The following is a 20,737-nucleotide window of genomic DNA, read 5'->3' as shown; positions in this document are numbered from 1 at the left end:
GTACACGATGATGTCACCACTAAAGATTTTCCATTTTCCAGGAAGTAAAAGTACTTACAAGAAAAATACATGATTTTTTATTCTTTTTTTTTTAAATCAATTTTCAAATAGGTATGATAACAAGAATGAGCTTAAAAAAAGTATCTTTTTTCATTTCAGTGTGACTTTAATTCCCCTTTTATCTTTTTAAATGGCATTTTTGAATGTGCAGTTGTTGTTGAAAGGATCATCATTAGATTCCACTTCAGAAATTCACCCACTGTGTGGACAAGATTAGTGACTGTGCTTTGTGGCCAATCTCATCCAAGATACCATAAAAAAGCTACTTTTACTCTGATTTAGCTACTAATAATATCTGAAGCAATATTAATCTAAATGATCTCATTTAAAATTACATTTTGCCAGATGATTCATCTTTGGTTAATTTCAAAAGTGCTCATTGTGTGTGAACAGATGGAAGAACATGCAATCAAGGTCGATAAAGCATGTCTATATAATATTGGAATAGAGCCTATTAAAGCGTTCACCATCATCACATCAGTCACTTAAAAGTGATTTATGATTGAATAAGCCCATTACTTGGTTTTCAACCAAATCAGTGAGCGTGAGATTGATTAAACCTCAAAAAGGGATTTTGTTTGAGGGCAATGTAATAAGCTCAATAACTCTCAAAGTGCCAAACATAGTGCTAGAAAACACCACTGGTCTCTACCTCACTCCCTAAACAGCATTCCCAGGCCCTACCTAATCCAGATAATCAAAGGTAGTCTTTCATCCTGTGAAATTATGAGCTTATTCGCTTGCAATTAGTCTGGTGTGAACCGACTCTATTAGTGTAGCTCGGTGATTTCTCTCACTACCAGACGGATCTCTTGATCTGTGTTGTGTGTGTAATTAACCAAGAATGATTAGCTGCTCAGTTGAAGTGGAGAACAGCCTAAAACCCAGGGTTCCTGTGCTTATCCATGTCAAGGACCCCTAAATAGATCCACAGCTAAAGACCACCGACCCCGTTTGATACGATTTCGCCTCAAGGAACCCCGTCTGAGAAGGTGCTTGTTGTTAGAAATGTGGTAGTACAGAGTTAACTGTCTATAGGTGGGGTGATAACCACAGCCAAAACGGTCATTCTTATACATTCTCCCATTGTGGTCATGTCTTTAAAAAAATAAAAAAATAAAAAAATAAAAAAATAAAAAAAAGGAATATTCCCCATTTTTGCTGCTTGAGGACCTCCTGGAATCTCCTCAAGGACCCCTAGAGGTCCCCAGACCCCAGTTTGGGAACCACTGGCCTTAAGCTAAACTCAAAGTCCTCATATTTATTTGTAATATTTATAAAAAAATAAAAATAAATAAATATGAGGACCCCCAATGGGCAGGTTTGATAGGATTTTGTCATAGGAAGATTTTTGTTATTGATTTTAGTATTGAATTGTATAATATAATATACACTGTAGGTGGTGAGAGTGAAACCTATGATTAGAATATTCATTCTTATACATTCTCCAATTGGTATCATTTCTACTGCATTCAATTATAGTAAAACTAGACTGTTGCTGCATGAGGACCCCCTGGAGACCCCGGTGTGGTAAACGCTGGCCCGAGCTACTCCGGCAAAAACTGGAAGCGCTCATGTTTATTTTAGATTTGATTGATTCATTTCTTGTTTTGTCAAACGCAAACAAAGGACGAGCCAAGGCAACGTCTCTCTCTCTCTCTCTCTCTCTCTCTCTCGCTCTCTCCCCCTCTCTCTCTATCAGCTGGGTTTTATCCTCAGCGGACACTGATGCGCACAACATAACAAAGCCTCTCTCCCTCTCCCCCTCCTCTCTCTCTCTCTCTCTCTCTCTCTCTCTCTCTCTCTCTCTGTCTCTCTCCCTCCCCAGGTTTTCTCCTCTATCCCATCTCTCCTCCTCTGCTCTGCACCTGCTCCTCCCCTCCTGCCTTATTATCCGCCGACTCGGAGCCAGCGCTCCATCCCCCGACAAGTGATGCTCCTCGGCGGCGCACGTCGGTAGGTATCACCGCCCGCCGGAGGAAGGACCGGGACCGTCTTGTTTTCGCCTCTGGAAACGCGCACCGAAGGACGCCCGAACATGGGAATTTAACGGGGCTTTGCGCGAGCTGAGTGCGCCGGAGGGGATAGGACGAAAAAGAAAGCGCTCAAGTCCCATCCGAGAGAGGGGAGACTCCGGGAGGGACGGGGAATCGGTCCCGCCGGGACGGGGGAGGGAGGGGGGGGACGCAACGGATGGTTGTGCGCCTCGCCGGGACGGAGTTGGATATGGACTCAGCCTGCCGGGTTTTGGGGTCTAATAGTGAAGAATACAACCACGGGATTTGAGAGAAGGGGTTTGGACCGGGGGGGTTCCTGGAGTTGCGGACGGACGGCCGGTCGGTCGGTTGGTCGGTGCTTGCCCGTTGCGATGGAGTGAGTGAGAGCGAGGGCGCACCGCAAGTTCAGCCTCGCCATGAAATCGGTGTTTTTCAGCCGCTTCTTCATCCTGCTGCCCTGGGTCCTCATCGTCATCATCATGATCGATATCGACACTAAAAGGACGGTCCGGGCTCCAGCCGCCGGCCGGACCGGCAGGGCGCAGCAGCGGGGGGCCCGAACCGGCGCGCCGGGCGGCAACCAGAACCAATCCGCCCTCCCGGTGATCTACGCCATCACCCCGACTTACACCCGTCCGGTGCAGAAAGCGGAGCTGACCCGGCTGGCGCACGCCTTCCGCCAGGTGCCCCGGTTTCACTGGATCGTGGTGGAGGACTCGACGGCGCGCACCGAGCTGGTGGCGCGCTTCCTGGCCCGGTGCGGCGTGCCGTACACGCACCTGCACGTGTTCACGCCCCGCCGGTTCAAGCGCGCCGGCATGCCACGCGCCACCGAGCAGAGGAACGTGGCTCTCGCGTGGCTCAGGCAGCACCGGACCGCGCGGGACGCCGGGGTGGTTTTCTTCGCCGATGACGACAACACGTACAGCCTGGAGCTGTTTGAAGAGGTAGATTGCGCTCATTTATCACCTGTGTTATACACTTCAGGTTCAGAGCATGTTGTGGCCAAAAGCATCATGGGTGTCAACTGGGTATGGGAAGGTGTGGCACTCTCCATACCTTCACCTGAGTCAGTCTTAACTCAGGTGAAGTCTCAGTCTTTCAGGACCAATGTTCCCTCTAAGCTTGTAATTGATCACATTCACCAGATAATAATATCTTTTCATCAGTCATTGTCCCACTTTGTTACCAGCAACTTGCTCTTTTTATAGAAGCAGGTTTGGAAGTTTTGGTGAAAAATTATATGATATTTTGTGGCTGATAACCAGATCAGTTCATTTAGGTACTATTTATTGAGAATTTGTAGTCCTATGTGTTGCCTCATTGCTTGAACACTCACTATGGACACTCAACTTGGCTTCTTTTATTTGAATATAAGCAGATTGAGTCCGGTTTGGTGGCCAATAAATCCTGCAAAATCCTCTGCACAGATATGTTAGGACCCCCCATTTCATAAGATTTCATCCCAAAGAAGCTATGTAAGAAGGTTTTTGTTGCTGTTGATTCAGTATTGAATCTTACAACTGTCTACGTTGTGTGTGGGGAGATAATAGTGGTGAGAGTGAAACCTATGATTACAATATTACATTATACAGTATTATAATAGCATATACTGTATACTGTTTGACGGACACCTTTATCACCTTTATCCGAAGCATGTACAAAAATTCATTCTCATACATTCTCTAATTGGGATAATTTCTAGTGAATTTAATCATAGTGAAATTAAACTATTCTTCATTTTGATGGGAACCCTCTGGATCCCACTCAAGGACCCCTGAGTGGCCCCAGACCTCAGTTTGAGAGCCAATATAGTTTAGACCGTGACTAGTTTATCCTATTAAGGTAGAATTAAGCCATTATCAAAGCCATTCTATTGACTGGTAAAACTAGGTGGACCTAAGCCATACCACCAGGCTTGATATTACCTGTGTGTGTCTTTGTGTGTGTGTGTGAGCGAGAGAGAGAGAGAGAGAGAGAGAGAGAGAGAGAGAACTTGAGAGCAAATGAGAGAGAGAAAAAACAGACAGAGGAGTGTGTGTATGTGTGTGTGTGAGAGAGAAGTGACAGTTTGAGAAAGACAGAGAGAGGGAGAAAGACCGACAGAGACACAGGTGGTGGTGGTGTGTGTGTGTGTGTGTGTGTGGGGTGTACTGGTTCACCAGGGTTGCGAGTTCTTTCACATCTTTATCTCACCAACATTGCTGTCCAATTTTCTGCTGATCCACTTGCCGGTGATTGCAACTGGAAGATGAAGAAGCACAGAATGAATAGGCACGCTTGTGTGTGTGTGTGTGTGTGTGTTCACACTAGATGATTTTGTTTCCTCAAGCTAGCCGTCTGTGGATATGTGTCTAGAGTTATCGATTGGACTGATGCTGCCGATAGCTGATATTTTATGCTGATATCTTCAATTTGACCAATTTCATGCCTCAAAATTCCAAGTAGTCAGTGTTTCCTCCAGACTTTTATTCTTGTCAGGCCTCTGAAACAGCATTCAGATCATCATGGGACACTAAAACTCTCCACTGAAAGCCAGACTAATGAACTTCTTCTAGGTGGGTCAGCAGCTCCTTAAGGCAGAGTGAGTCAGGTTTCACTGCAGCTTTTACAGACTGTCGAGTCAAATCCTCCCACACCACACTGGAATGAGTCCTCTGGTCAGACATCTGATATAAAATTAATAATAATAATAACATATTGACTAGCTGTGGTCAGGGAGGAACCTCCATCATGCGGGAAACAGTGATGCCGACATCAGATTTTTATTATAAGTTCAATATATGGGTTTGCCAGTATCTAACCCCTATATGTGAGAGGGTTTCTGTTTGTGCATGTGTGTGTGTAGGGGGGTAGAGTGAATCCTGGCCCATCTCTTCGCACATCAACATTCAGCATCAACTCTCGTTTCTTGTAAAAGATGGCTGCACTGCCCCGCTTCACTAGACGGTACGCTCTAGACTTCCAGGTAATGAAGAAAGATGAGTCGGTAGCAGCGGGAGAAGAAACACGCCGATCTTTTCACTCCTTTCACTTTGGAAGAATGGTTTTCTGATTGCTGATTGCTCGCTCTGATTGCCGCCTTTTAAAAGATGGCTGGCCCCCACAATCGAAAATTTTGTGAAATAATAAAATGTTCCGTATGGGAAACGGTTTCATTCAAATAAGCTAGGAACTCTGCAATGAATGGAATGGAATATAGTAAAACATTAAGTTGGGATATTTACTTTTAAACATGGCAAACATTGTAATGCTTATAGTGAAAGTACCTTCAAACTTGACCTCAGCAGGTAAATAAAAAAGGTGATCATCTGCAAACATGTTGATTCCGAATAGATGTTGATGGGATGCTCTGTACCAATGCTGAAATCCTGTGTAAATATAGCGCCAAAATGAAAGTTGAGACATCGTCCATAGTCGCCCATAGCTTCTACCTGCATCGTTTTGTGAAATCAGGACCTAAATATCTTTCTGATGTCAGTTCAAGTGTTCAACAGTTTCCAAAGCTGTTTTGATATGAATTTTTCTTAATATTTGAAAATGTTTGTGTTGAACCTGGCCGCCTCCTGAGTGTCGCCGCCGTTAAACGCCTGGAAGCAAACAACCACCAATAGAAACAAAAATCATTTACACTTATCAGAAATGCATTAATTTCTTCTTCTTCCACCTTAAAATGCACTATCCTTATATAACTTACACCAGTTTGATGCTACTTAGAATGATATATAAGCCTACTATAGATCAGTGATTCTCAACCTTTTTCATTTTTCATATCAAGGACCCCTAGTTTAGTCCACATTAGGGCCACGGACCCCCATTTGATGAGATTTTGTCTCTCGGACCCAAATCTGAGAATATTGTTATTGTTAGATATGATTTTGTCCAGAATCCCATGACTATCTGTATTGTAGGTAGAGAGAAAACAGTGAAACTATGATCAAAACAGTCATTCTTCTACATTCTCTAACTGTGTTAACTTCTTGTAAATGAAATAATGCTGAAGTTTAACAATTCATCAATTTGCTGGGGACCCCCTCACGGACCCCTGGTGGTCCCCGGACCCCACGTTGAGAACCACTGCTACAGATCTATGCCATAAAAATGTACGTGATAAAGTCTGTTCTGACTCAAAACTGCTTTGCACGTGAGTCTCGGTGGGTTTTTCCCCTGCAGTATTTGGGCAACAGTGCTTAGATTCTTTCCCCCCACTGAGACGAGCGCGGCGTATCGATCCGCGGCCGGGTCTCTTCTGACCCAGAGTCAGCGTTAGATTCCCATGCCCGGGGGCTCGGCTGTAAAGAGCATCTGTTTGATTTGTTGATAGCACACTGTCTCCTCTCTGTCTTCCCGCCTGTTTCATTACCCGGCTCCTCTGTGCAGGTAATGGCCTGTCATAGAGAGATAATAAGCTGTCATACGGCGGTAATAACCTGCAGAAACTGTCTGCAGGGCCGAGACTGATGACGGGAATTGCGCTGATAGTGGGTGGCGGGTTCATTTTAGAAACCTTCACATCATTTCGGGGAGAAAATTGATACCTGATGGTGATTGAAGCAACATCTAAAAATGACTCTTCTGTAACCGAAGTCCCTTTGTTATAATAGCTTTTATAGTAATCCATTGTGGGGGGGGGTTTATTTCCTTTTGTAAGAGCAAGTCGTCATTTTAGGATCTGAAACATTTTCACATGAACACTAGAAAGACCTTAAATTGCGATTTTTTTATTTAAATTTAAACTCATCCTCCCACGACCTTTCCTAAACATTTAAATACTTTCCTAGAATTCTAAAAAAAAACCCACTTGGAATGTAAATATAGGCAGTTTTTCATTGTATGATATAAACCTCCAGCGTATAAAGCGACTCAGCAGAGAGCAGAGATAATTGTAACATGGGGAGAGATGCAACACCCTCAATTCCTCCAAGCTGGAGTAAGCGAGAATTATGTAACTGATAATTAATATGATGTATATTTAGACATGAGCCCAGGTGAGCCCAGTTGACTCATGGCTATGTGAGGAACTGTGTTGACTTTACCCCCCCCGAAAGAAGTCTTTTTTGGACCAATTTCCTTTGTTTTTGTTTTTTTTTTATGTTTCAGCGACTGTAGAGCACATGCAGGCGGGGGGGGATTTCTGACCCGCAGTCGCTCAATTAACAAACGAGGAGCTCCAGCCGGGATAAAATCAGCCTCATTGTTGACTCCGGGTTGTTGATTACATCAAAGTAGCTGCCCGGGCTGTTTTTTGCTTCAGGAACAAGGCTACAAAACCCACCGCGGCGTAATGAGCAAAAATGTTGTTACAACTGCACCCCCCCCCCCCCCACCTCCCCCCTTATGAAAAAAACATCAGGGACGTAGCAAATGTTTTACAAGCCTCCCCGCGGTTTTTTTTTTTCCCCCCTTTCTCTCGGGCGGCGGAGTCAGCGTGGGAGAAGCCAGGTGGAAAGGCATTTTGCATTAAGACGAGAGTTAAGGGGTGTGTGTGTGTGTGTGTGTGCGTGTGTGTGTGTGTGTGTTGGGGGGGGGGGTGTATGCTCCGTTCTGCACAGTAGTCAGGTCTCGGCGTTCCGGCTGAAGCCTCCCTCCTGGCAGTCGATATGGGTGTCAGCGAGCGGAAGGCTGCTCTTTTAATGCCCCTCCATGCAATTACGCCTCCACACACACACACACACACACACACACACACACACACACACTTTCTCCTGTGGGATGTCTTACGGTGACTTTGCATTTTCGCCCTCAGGAGTCAGCGTGCTGCCATCATGGGAAAAAACCTTGTAACTCTCTCCCTTTCACTCAAATTAACTGTTTACATGGGATTTTGACTGATATGGGAAACTCATTACTTTCGGACTGAAGCCGATATGTTGTGCCGGTGTTCAGTATATTTAAATTTGACCATTTTCATGCCAAAAAAGTCCTACAAAGTACAAGGATTTCGATTTTTACACCGGAATTGTATTGTCATCAGGGTGGAAAAGTCTCTGAAACAGCATTTATAAACCATCATGGGACACTAAAACTCTCCACTGAATGCCAGATTAATTAAATTAAGTTCCTTAAGGCAGGTTTCACTGCAGGTTTTGAGTAAAATCTTAACCCATATATTGTTTTAATGGCGTATTCAAGCCATAACACACTCACGTCATGCTATAGTGTGATCATTGGCACTAGTGTGTGTGTGTGCTCATAGGCTGCAGGTCGTAGATCAGCACACCGGTGTCAATAACCACAGTGTAGCATGACCTTGAGTGCGTTATTGCTTTCATCCAACACTTTTACAACAGTAGCAAACATTAAACAGAGATACAAGCTTTGGGTTTTAATTTAATAATGTTCTTTTGGCCCCCCTCCAACAGAAAAAATGAGTTAGGGCTGCTGAGCAATTCACATCCTCGCTCGCTTCGCTCCATTCACACTGTGATACTGTTGGCGTTATAAAGCATATAAGTGCGTACACGGCTGTTATGAGCGCTGTCGGACAATCACGACACGCGGTTGAAAACAAACGGCTGAGGTAACGGCACATATAACTCTAAACCTAGCGCTTTATGTGCTGGGTCAGTTCCACAGCCCCCAAGAGGGCAGAGGATCCCGTTCAATCTCGCCGGTGTGACTTCAAAAATACAGGGATGTCAATCGGCGAGATGAGGTTGTGTTTTTTTTTTTTTTTTCTTTCGCCCCCGTTCGTTCCTGAAAAGCTGACTCACTGGAGATAGAGGGTTTTTCATTGTAGCAGAGCTGCCGGAGTCGGCTGCAGCAGCCTGTCAGCCAGGCAGGACTTTGTCAGACCTTTTTTGAATAATTGAACTCCACCAGGCCCGAGAGCTCCGCGCTCAGTCTGCTGCCCGACTATTTTAAGGAGCAGGTAGCGAGCGCTCAGGGCTGAAGCGTGAATCAGGACAAAGACTCGTTTCTCAAACGTAGGCATGCTTGGTTTTGATGGTGATTTCTTAGTTTTGCTGTAATCCTATTTATATTCATTGTGGAAATCCTCTGAAGTGGTCAATGCACCTTGGTTTCTCTAGTCTGATGCACATGGAAGCAGAGGCAAACTGCATATGTAAAGGCCTATTGGACAGTAGTATAACCTAATTTTCTTTAACGTCACATTTCTGCACTGACTACTCCACACCAAATCAAAATATGGGATAAAATAATGTATTCTATCGATTATGTGGAATTGTTCAAATCAAATTTTGTGTATATAGCACATTTCATGCAACAGTGTAACCCCACACATGGTTAAAAACAGTTCAGGGCCATTAAAATGAAAGCCAAGGACAGAAACAAGACAACCAACATCATAAAGGGACACCAGAAGGGCAGAAGTAACATTTGAAAAGTATAAATATACCATAAAACTAGTTGTGTCTAGCTATTCAATTGTTGGAATTGTTGGAGTTTCTTTGTTGAAAACCTTTCAATTTCAAGTCAAGACTGCACGTCATATTTAAGAACGCACACTCGCATGGATTGGACGTCTCTTTTTTTTTTTTTTTTTTGACAGTTTCATTACATTTCGGCGCTGTGAACATTTCCTTTGACCAAATGATTTACGTCCCTCGGGGGCAGGGGGAAAGGGGGGGGAAGGGGGGGGTGAGGTTTGCTAAAAGACTTTCTGTGTGAGGAGGAAACGGTCTAAAGACACACTGGCAAACAGTCAGGACAAATTTGATCAAGAGTGGAAGTATCTCGGAGCGAAACTCCGGGGCCTGCAGAGAGGAGGGAGGGGAGGGGAGGGGGGGGGGGGGGGGCACAAAGAGAAACCGGAGGAATGAAGGAACCAGAGAGAAATGGGAAATTCAATTTCATCAAACCCCTGCGAGCAATTATCATAATTACATACTGTAGTGGGAGAAGCGAAGGGGAGCTGGGGGAGAGGGGGGAGTAGGGGGTGGAGGGGGGGCGGGGGGGGTGTTGTAATGTGAGGGAAGCGAAGCAGAAAGGAAACGAACCTCGCCGGGAGAGAGAAATTGTCCGTGGCTGAGCTGGTGGGAGGATGAGGAGGGAGGAGGGAGGAAGAAGACCTTGGGGGGGGGGGTGTTAAGGGCCGATGTGAACGTTTGAAAAAGAGGGGGTTGTGCACCAGCTGTCTGATTATTTCTTCTTTTTCTGTATTAGTTTGAATACCTGGCCTCACCTATGCGTCATAGAATCTTTTTTTTTTTTTTTTTTTCTTCTTCTTCCAGTTCACTGCTGTCTCTAGCCGAGGCTGGAATCCGTTAGTTTGTCTGTCTGTCTGTCTCTCAGCAGGACATCTCCAAAACCTAAAAACCAGATTTGGATGAAATTTGGTGGACAGATGGGGCTCGGGCCAAGGAGCAATTGATCCGATTTTGGTGGTGATCCACATCTGGGATTACTGCCGTGACATGATTATTGTTTTGTAGCGTTGGCGGTGAAGTGGCTTGCACTCTCCTTCTAGTTAGTTGGTGTCAGAATGTCATTTCAACACAGTGATCAATGACATTTTACATTATAGGCATCTTAGCTCTTATCAAATTCAAATTTGCTTCATTGGCACGACAGGAAAGAGTCCATGTTGCCAAAGCAATACAGTGCTTCAACTGTAATAACATTGCAAACATTAAAGGATAAGGCTGGTGTTTTTTAATACATTGCTTACTGTCAACAAATCCTATGAAAATAACAAAATCAACAAAGCGTTTGCTCTACTCCTGTTACTTTCTAACTTCCCACATTCCGTTTTTAGCCGTGAACCCAGAAGTCATTGGCTCCAATTGTAAGCTAAAACCTTTAAATACAGCTCACAAAGACATAGTTTCAATTTTAAAAATCGCTAACTGTTACCATGAAAAGTCAGGCTGTTGTAGTTATTACCAAATCAAATTCAAATGGGAACAAATTCTTCATTACGCCGGGGACTATTTTCTGTGCTACGGAACTACTTTCCTGAGATGGAAAACGTGTTTACAGTCGACTTAGTTGCATCGCAATGATGAAATATGTTGCCCAGAGCAACAGCATGGCTCTGTGACGTGTTTTTAATCGTTTTTTTAATACAATGGAGTTCTGTGGCTGCTGGGACATGGCTGCATTGGGCACCGGCTACATGGACGAGACTTGTTAGCAAAACAAATTCACTGCTGATTGTGTTATTATCATAGGATTTGTTGACGGTAAGAAATGCATTAAAAAACACCAGCCTTATCCTTTAAGAAAATGCATTACAATTTATTCTAGTCTGGGTGTGAAGCTGCACTAGGCGACTTTGGCAGGAAGAGGTAACTGGTTGAAAAAATCTGAACTTCAACACCCATAAAATCCTGTAAGGTGACATCGATCAACCGTGATGTCCAACACTCATCCCGCTCATCTTTGCTCATTTGCATTCTTCCATCTCTCTCTCACTGGTTCTGTCTCTCATTCAAATAATTCAAATATGCTTTATCTGCATTACAGCGAAGAAACCAATGTTGCCAAAGCAATACAGTACATGCGATATGGATCAACATGTTCACATTAAAATCCCTTCCTCCTTGTATCAGTGTGTGTGTGTGTGTGTGTGTGTGTGTGTGTGTGTCAGTACCTGGACAGTGTAGACTATGGGTTGCTGCGTATTCAGCTCCCATAACCAGACTCTTCACCACACAGTGAATGCCAGTAGCTTGATGTGTAAGTAGTGTGTTAGTGTTTGTGTAGAAACAATAAAATAAATATAACATACAAAGATATAACGATAACAGTGCATAAAGTGATAAGATATAATAATAAAAGAGATGCAAATTTAACAAATCATGTAAAGGGTTTACAGGCTGTGTGGCATGGAGGATCTCTGTCTCTCTCTCTCTCTCTCTCTCTCTCTGCCTGGGGACCCACATGGTTGAGTGTATCTGAATGCCAGCTTTGTCCTCCCCAACCCCCATCCTGATTTGCCTGCCCTTCCATCCTCCATCCTCCAACATGCACACACCACACACACACACACACACACACACACACACACACACACAAACACAAACACACACAGAGCTGGTTCCAGTGTTGGAGAGACAAGAGGCATTATGACATTATGTGTGCACGTTCACACACAAAGAGATAACTCAGTTTCACACGCATGCATGCACACACACACACACATGCTTGCAGTACTATACTTGTGAGGACCTTCCATGGAATACATTCATTTCCTAAGCCTAACCTAAACCTAGTTCTAATCTACACCTAAACCCAAATCCTAAACCTCCTAACCCATTGTAAAAATGCCTTCACTTTGTAGTAGGGATGGGGCGATATGCTTATCTTTCTAGAGATGCCATTGGCTGCTAGAATGTAAACAACAATTTAAAAATGTCGTTACAAAGTGCAAATAATATCATTTGGATGGAGAGTTTGTGAAATTGTATCGCGCAATATTGAATTTCGATATATCGTCCCATTCCTACTTTATAGTATTTTCCTCATTGTTCTGTATTTGTGATGACATTTGGTGTACACTACATAGAAATATAAGGACACACACAATATGCATGCATTTTCATCTTTTTCTTTTTCCTGCTCATCTAAACCCATCATGCACTCAACCCGCTCACATATCACGCTCCATTGCATCACCGTTTCATAACCCCCCCACCACCCCACTAATTTGATTCATTCATTTTCTCTCTCTCTCTCTCTCTCCCATTGCCTCCGCCATGCATATTAATAACGCACAGATAAAAAATACGCTTGATTAAAATCACGCCCGGCCCAGCCACCCGAACGCTTCGTCCCGGGCGCGCAAACAACGCCGGTGACGGCTCTTTCTCCCGGGGGGGCCAGGGCGGCGGGAAACTGAGTACATCCATAATGGATTTCATATACTTCGTCATTAAGAGTCTCATTGTGTGCGTACACACAATTCACTTCTTCACCTATTTGTTTGAGGGGAAAGGGAGTCGGCGTCGATTACCCAGCCGAGCCGAGCCGAGCCGCCCCGGGATAGAGTGTCCTGGCTGGGAGTCAAATGTAATGCGATTCCTCTCAGCGCTGTATTTTTCACTCCGGCTCTTCTTTTTTTGTTTACTTGTAAATGGCACGCATTACTGACTGAGCCGCCGCTACTGTAATTTGTCAGGACTTACAGGTTGTCGTGCGCCCGGCTGCATCTGAAATTATTCGGTATCCGAGGCGATGATGAATTATTTGTTATCTCACTACAGTGTCTGCCCTCTGGTGTAGATATCCATATTGATAATGAGACAGGAGCTACAGAGATTCCTTAACGGTTGACAGTGTCTGCCGGCGACGCTCAGCTATCAAGCCTAAACCCATGGAAGATGTGATGTATGGTGCGGGAACAATGTCTTAAACTCATAGGAACTAATAGAATTTAAAATCAACCATAAACACAGCAGATATTGCTCGCTTTTCATAAGTAGAGTTGATTGTATTAGTGTGAATATAACTAGTCAGTTGATTTTCATTACCTTGGACCATTGGTGTGACCAAGTCAACTTAACTCAAGTCCGATTCAAATCTTGAGGTACAAGTCTCAAGTCAAGTCCCAAGTCAGTCTCAAATCTTTCAGGTACAAGTCTCAAGTCAAGTCCCAAGTCAGTCTCAAGTCTTCAGGTACAAGTCTGAAGTCAAGTCCAAGTCAGTCTCAAGTCTTCAGGTACAAGTCTCAAGTCAAGTCCCAAGTCAGTCTCAAGTCTTGAGGTACAAGTCTCAAGTCAAGTCCCAAGTCTTCAGGTACAAGTCTCAAGTCAAGTCCCAAGTCAGTCTCAAGTCTTGAGGTACAAGTCTCAAGTCAAGTCCCAAGTCTTCAGGTACAAGTCTCAAGTCAAGTCCCAAGTCTTCAGATACAAGTCTCAAGTCAAGTCCCAAGTCAGTCTCAAGTCTTCAGGTACAGGTCTCAAGTCAAGTCCCAAGTCGAAATGTAGATTACCAAGTGAAAGCCCATGTCATTAATGTCAAGTCTCAAGTCTGTATGTAGAACAGCAAGTCAAGTCAGAACAAATCAAGAGTCCAGTATCAATTTAATATCTTAAAGAAAACTAAATATCTAGTACTTTTCAATGCAATATGGTTTTAATAAGATATAAAGTGCATCATGAGTTTGATCTAAGTCATTTAGGCAAACACAAGATCTTTTGTCAAGACTTTAGAAACCTTTTCAAGTAATCAAAGTACAAGTCAAAGTCAAGTCCCAAGTCACCAGAACCCAAGTCAAGTCTCAAGTCTTCTCTTCATGCATCAAGGCAAGTCTCAAGTGATTCAAATTGTGACTCGAGTCCAAGTCACGTGACTCGAGTTCCCGCCTCTGCCTTGGACTGTGGACATTTTTGGACCCGCAGAACATTTGTAGCAATTTCACACCACAGGAGAGCTTCATTCTATGGGACTTTCTGGCAGGTCTGAAGCAGAAAATGTACTTTTATCTCTGCCAAATCCCCCTTGTACGCTCTCACAGCCACCTTTACTATTTTTCCTTCTCCAATTCCTTCCCTGCGGGGGAAGCTGCGGAGTTTGTACTTGAGGACAAACTCGATCACAGGGTTGAGCTCTGCGGTTTGCGGCTGTGGGGAAGAGTTGTTCCGCGTTCGCAAATATGGATCGGACTATTATAGACCATAGGAATAGCATGTAAGATTCATAAAGCGAGCGGTGTTGCACTTAACCCTTGTTCCTTCTCTAGCGGCACAGAACTACAGTACTACAGTAAAACTCTGATCATACTTGGCAGCTAGGGGATGTTGCTGTAAAATAACACATTTTACTCAACGTCCCAAGGTAAAATACGGGTTAAAACACACTTCCCAAAATAGAAGCTTCTCTATGAGGACGGTTACATTGATTTCTTTTTGGACCGTGATCATACCTGGCAGCATTCATGTATTTGGATGTGTGCTGCAGCCAGTGATGTAGTGGTAAATAAAAATAAAAGGGTAAACTATGACCTCCAGTCAGAAATCATCATAAAGAAACAACCAGCCTTATAAAAAAAATCTATAATATCTTCAGAAAAGTAGCAATTTATGCTTCTTTTCCTCTCAAAACCCAATCTTCATACAACTTTCATCAGGTTGAAAACATCCCTAACAGTACGTTGCTTCCTCCTGTAACAACTTTCTAGGTGTGTTGCTGTAAAATAACGCATTTGTACTCAACTTCCCGGCATTAAAAAGCACACACACACACACACACACACACATTTCCCAAAATAGAAGCCTCTCTGTGAAGCGGATTACATTAGAGCTTGTATTGATTTTTTTCTCCAACTCCATACTTCCCCAAGATTGTTGCCGTTTCAGTCAGTCTTGAAATTCTGCTGTTCAAGTTTCTGTAAACCTAAATATGGAGTTCAGCACTCAGTAGCGGTTATACAATAACAAAATCTTCCTCATCGGTTTTCTCTCAGGTGAAGGTCTGGTATCTCCTAACAATAAGAAATCAAATCAGGATTTTTTTCCCAATTGACGCCCACATACTTTTGAAATTGCAGGATGCAATTTGAATACATATTGTTGGCAGGAGTAAAAAAAAAAAAAAAAAGATTGAGGTGACACCAAAGTTTTCCTGTGCCAGCAGCAGTCTGCAGATGGTAACACAGATACGGCCGTCTACTAAACCAGTCACTAGAGGAGATAACGTACCATCTGTTGAAACACTGTCACTGCACGGCTTTGTTTGGTTCCCAGCAAACATCTTGACATTACATAAATGCACCAGTGTTGACAGAGAAAATTGAGACGACGTCCGCAGACCTAAATTTCTTTCTGTTAACAGTTCTAAACCGTTTCCAAAGCTGATTGAATCTGGATTTTTACCATGCCACAGTATCGTATTGTGAAAATGTTGTGCTTGTTTGGGTTAATGTTGAACTGTTGGTGAAATGCTTGCTGGGTTTGCTCAGATTTGCAGAGATTTTTTTTTTTTTTAACAGGAAGATCTGGATGATCCTGGGTTTGGTTTTGGTATTGCAATCCAATGAGACCTCAGCCTTACTTGGTCAGGCTCACAATGTACACAGATGCATACCTACATAGCCTGGACACAGTGCAGCCAAAATGTGTATATGAACAGTATAAAGACATTGAGAGGAAAGGCAGGAAAAAGATAATAGATAATCAAAAAACAAAAAGACCAAGGCACTCTTTGTCTTAAATTAAAAATGCCTTTATGTAGGTATGTTGTGGCCACTCCCCCCTCTAATTGGGGTAATTCTTCTCTCATATACAGAATGTGTGCCTGTTTGTTTGTTACTCACACTCCCATGCCATATCAATAAAGGCATTTTTAATCAAAGAGAAAGAGTGCCTTGGTCTTTTTGTTTTTTTGGATTGTACTAATAACCCCTCTTTTACATAGATTTTTTTTTACCTATGTGTATCCCAGCAGCGCTCCCCATTTTCCCTTTTCCCTTTTATTCTAATAGATAATCAAATCTGGAAAATTTGCATTGAAATGACAAACCGAACCATAGCCCAACTCTCTCACCAGTAGCCATAGTATGTAATTGAATCAACCACCGTTTGTCATTCTGAAATGTATTCTAAGGGGTTGATACAACAACTGGCAGCTAAACAGCCATAGATGGGCTGGTTAATACATTTTGGATTGCTTTTGTTGTTGTGTTTTTTACAATACACTGAAAAGAAATAGAAAATACACATAAATCCTAACCCTAACCCGCTTATACAGGAAATAAGAATAATTTTCAACCCTTTGTGGTGCAAATCTGGTCTCTCATGACAGTCTAAGCAGAGAAAAACAAACAGATTCTACATAGTTTCTTTCTGTTTGGACAGCCAAAATCAAATCTGGCCTCGAAAGTGTTAAAAACGAAATTGCTGGAGCTTGTGTAAATCTAGCCGATGTTTCTCTGAACGCTGTTTGCTCTATGCATGGTCCATGTTTCATTTCTAAAGTCTCTTTTATAATGTGTCAGACTGTACTAGGCTTTGGCTAGAAGCGGCGCATTCAAACCAGGCGATCATTAGCAGTCAAACTAAGACTTAACCGCTAAGCCAAAATAACGATCGCACTCTAGGAACGACCAACGCACAAAGTCGGCCTCTCTCTCTCTTTCTCTCTCTCGCTCGCTCTCTCTCTTTCTCTTTTCATCTGTGTTTTCACAAAGCAGAGGAGCTGGCGTCTTTGAAAAATGACCTAAGAGAGAAAGGCAGACAGCAGCAAAAGAGAAACGAGGGGGGGGGGGGGGGGGGTTTAGCGCAGCGCAGGCTCGCCGGGGCGAACTCGAGGGGGCCGCGGCATTAACGGAAGAAAGGGGTCTTCAAAGCTGCAGGCGTCGCTCGGGGGCAGAGGGAGGGGGGTAAGAGAGAGAGAGGGGAAGAGGAAGATGGATGAAAGAGAGAGAAGAGGTGAGGGAAGTGAGAAGACGCTCGGCATCCCTCTTGTTAAGACGCTTTGGAAGGGAGGTCGGACAGTAACTCAATATTCACTTTATCAGCTTCCACTCAATTCCGCCGAATCCCAAGATAACATCAGTGCACTTCACGTTTTTTTTTTTTTTTTTTTTTTGACAGGTAAATTAATACGTTAAAGTAATAATCTCTTGACAGTTTCATAGAAATAATAACCTCTCTCGCCGATTTGCTGTAACACGGCATCGATTCGGCCTATAGCCAGTTCCGTGAAAGCTTCTACATTTGCTGTTCTGAACACCCGGTGTCTGGTAGCTCTTTCCGGTTAAAAAAAACATCCTCTGGCACACAGGAAGTGATGCGTTTTCCGGTTTGCTTGGAATAAACAGAAGAAGAACTGGGTAGTTAGCATGAGTAGCGATAGCCACCATGGCTGAACAGACAAAGAAAAGAGAAACTCAAACTGCATCAACAGAAAATCCAAGGAGAAAGACAAAGTCACAGTACTTTACCCTCCTGTTCGCTGTAAATGATGCAGACATGTTTATCGATATTTATTATGGAAAGCAAAAGTAATGCTACTGAAATAAGACATTATTCGTTCGCTGCCACATGTTCACGAATCGACGAATGACAATCAAGCGTCTCTTGGTTCTTCTAATCTACACGGTTCTCATTGATTGAAAGACACTAGGCTGCCATCTAGTGGTACTTGGTAGGCATGACATCGCTCACAATACAAAGAGCGGCTTTCAATGACGAGAATCATGTGGAGTCAACCGATTCTTTCAATTCTCGTCCAACGAAATGAACAAAAAGAATCGTCTCCTTTCGCTGAGTGACTCGTAAAGAACCACGCTGAACTTTGAAACACTACAACTCAGAGTGTTTCGACAAATGACATTCAAGCGTCTCTTGGTTCTTCTAATCTACACGGTTCTCATTGATTGAAATACACTAGGCTGCCATCTAGTGGTAATTGGTAGGCATGACATCGCTCACAATACAAAGAGTGGCTTTCAATGTACGAGAATCAACGAAATGAACGAAAAGAATCGTTTCGTTTCGCTGAGTGACTCGTAAAGAACCACGCTGAACTTTGAAACAATATAACTCAAGAGTGTTTTGGAGTAGAGACTAGAGCTAAAGACAAGACAGTTTATTGTGTCACAGTACCCTACATTTGGAAATAAATCCACCTTATCACACTATTCACTTTTACTGAGAACGTTACTGAATTGACCTAAATCCACGTCACAACAACCTTTTCAGCTGTCACTCTTTTCCTAGCCTGGTTGTTATATATTTAGACATTATTCGTGCACAGCCAATTCTGCAATGGACCTCTATAATTGCTAGGAGATTTGTGACGCAAGTGCAAAACCTCTATACGTTCATATACTAGGTTTTCTGTAGCTTTCTGGCTGTGATGGCTCGGTCCAGTAATGCAGTGCCGCTCGCTGACTCGGTTTTGTTCTGTTGTTTTGTCATGAGAGACTGGCTGGAGGCTGTTTGGGTGAGAGATGAGGAGCAGTGTCTGAATGGATGGGCTTCAGGGTGGCCAGGGATGGAAAATAGAATCACAAGCATGTACACACACACGCACACACAACACATCCACACACAAAGGCAAGATACAGATGTCTCATACTCCAACACACACACAAAAAAAAAAAAAAAATATATATATATATATATTCAGACAACATCCTTACACAGTCCACTTCCTCACTCTCTCTTTTCTTTTATCTGCCTCTCTCTCCATCTCGTTTCTCGTCGCGGCGCTTCCGGCTGTGTGTGAATTCATTCACTGTGAAAATGGAAGGCAGCTCCGCTCTGCACAGTTTCATTTAGCCGTATATTCAGTTAGCCACAGAGACCCCGCGTGCAGCTCTCACCCCCCGTCTCAGATGAAATTAAAGATCTCCAGTCCCTCGCGCAAACCGACAAGTAACACGCTGCAGAATCGTCTTCACACATATTCGCCGACTTTTTGGAATCGGGGTGGACGTTGCCTGTAGGTCCAGACTTCCCCTGGAACGGCAATGTGACTGACCAGAAAACTGATTGTGGATCAGCGAGAGGCATGGCCTTGGATGGCACCGCAGCTGTTGCTGCTGCAGTACAACATCTACTATTAAAGAGCCTCACAGAGGGGGGTGTCGGAGCAGTCGGCCTCCTGCTATTTTCCAAATAACACAACTGTCAAATGGGTCGACTCAGGTTTCAGTACATCACACAGTAGACAAAGCAAAAAAATACAATCTTTTTCAACTTTGCTATTGCATTTAGGTTTATAAGCCTCCACTATTCCCTCTACACCCCACTGTAAAACCAGACACATGGGTCCTATTAAATGGTAGGGGAAACTATAGGATACAATACTGTCTTTAAATGAAGAATTAGTTTATAAAAAACATTGGAACCTACATCATATCGCAGGTCATTACTGCATTAATTTTTATTTGTATAATTACCTGAAACAAACGGGACCATCTGTGAGAAGACTGTAAGCCTCTACCAGTCTCTACACTGTATTTTACATTGTGAGACACCAGGTCGGATTTGGAGGGAAATCTGCTGGATTGCTTTACGGCACAAAACAGTTAGAGGGCGCTGTTCTTCCAGAGCAAACGGAGATAAAGCTTTCAGAGTTTCTGGCAGCAGATGGTGGAAGGAGGGAAAGAACGATGGAAAAAATCACTTCCAACATGTTGATCCTCGTCAGTAAAGACAAAGAGTAAACCTTTGATCGAAAAAGCAACATCCTCTAGTGACAGAAAGCAATAAAGTTTATGGGAACTGTCTTAATTTTGAGAAACTCTAGCACTAACAATGCCACTGGTGTGAGATAGAGGCTTCCAATCGTTTCGACCATGGTCTCATTTGTTAACAGTAATTATAGCAAGATATATGTTTAAAAATGATACATATATCACCTTTAATTAAAGGCCAATATTGGCTCGATATAACGATCTTACCCTCATATGGATCATTTTAAGTAAGCACAAATTGTATGTACTTTTAGACCAAAATGCTTGAACTATTATAATTTCAACCAACATGGACTTTTAATGACGTGACTGATCTTTGTGCATTCATGTGTTTGTAGGTGTGTTTGTTAGCTTGTGTGAATGCAGTTGTGGATTGTGGTGAGTGAACTAACCCCCTTTGCGTCTTCCTCCTTCCAGATGCGCAGCACTCGAGGCGTGTCGGTGTGGCCCGTGGGCTTCGTGGGCGGCAGAGCGTACGAGCGCCCCCTGGTGTCCGGGGGTAAAGTGGTGGGCTGGTACACCGGCTGGAGACCGGACCGACCCTTCGCCACCGACATGGCAGGTAAGAAAC

General features: G+C 43.5%; 1 protein-coding gene across 1 annotated transcript in view; it reads left to right on the top strand.

Moving 5' to 3' along the window:
• The first annotated feature begins 2,473 nt into the window (after window positions 1-2,473).
• The window catches only part of b3gat2 (beta-1,3-glucuronyltransferase 2 (glucuronosyltransferase S)), a 34,908-nt gene continuing 16,644 nt past the window's right edge, over window positions 2,474-20,737 (top strand). Inside the window, exons 1-2 of the mRNA XM_071545339.1 lie at window positions 2,474-3,004; window positions 20,584-20,728. Of these exons, the coding sequence (XP_071401440.1) occupies window positions 2,474-3,004; window positions 20,584-20,728 (676 nt within the window). The remainder of the gene's footprint in view (window positions 3,005-20,583; window positions 20,729-20,737) is intronic.

This window comes from Centroberyx affinis, unplaced genomic scaffold (genome assembly GCF_046629955.1).
Source record: "Centroberyx affinis isolate AG114_WGS23_722 - 3 ecotype Tasmania unplaced genomic scaffold, CSIRO-AGI_Caff_v1 ptg004881l_1, whole genome shotgun sequence".
Lineage (NCBI taxonomy): Eukaryota > Metazoa > Chordata > Actinopteri > Beryciformes > Berycidae > Centroberyx > Centroberyx affinis.
Note: the sequence above shows the minus strand (reverse complement) of the source record. Positions and strands in the feature narration are given on the sequence as shown.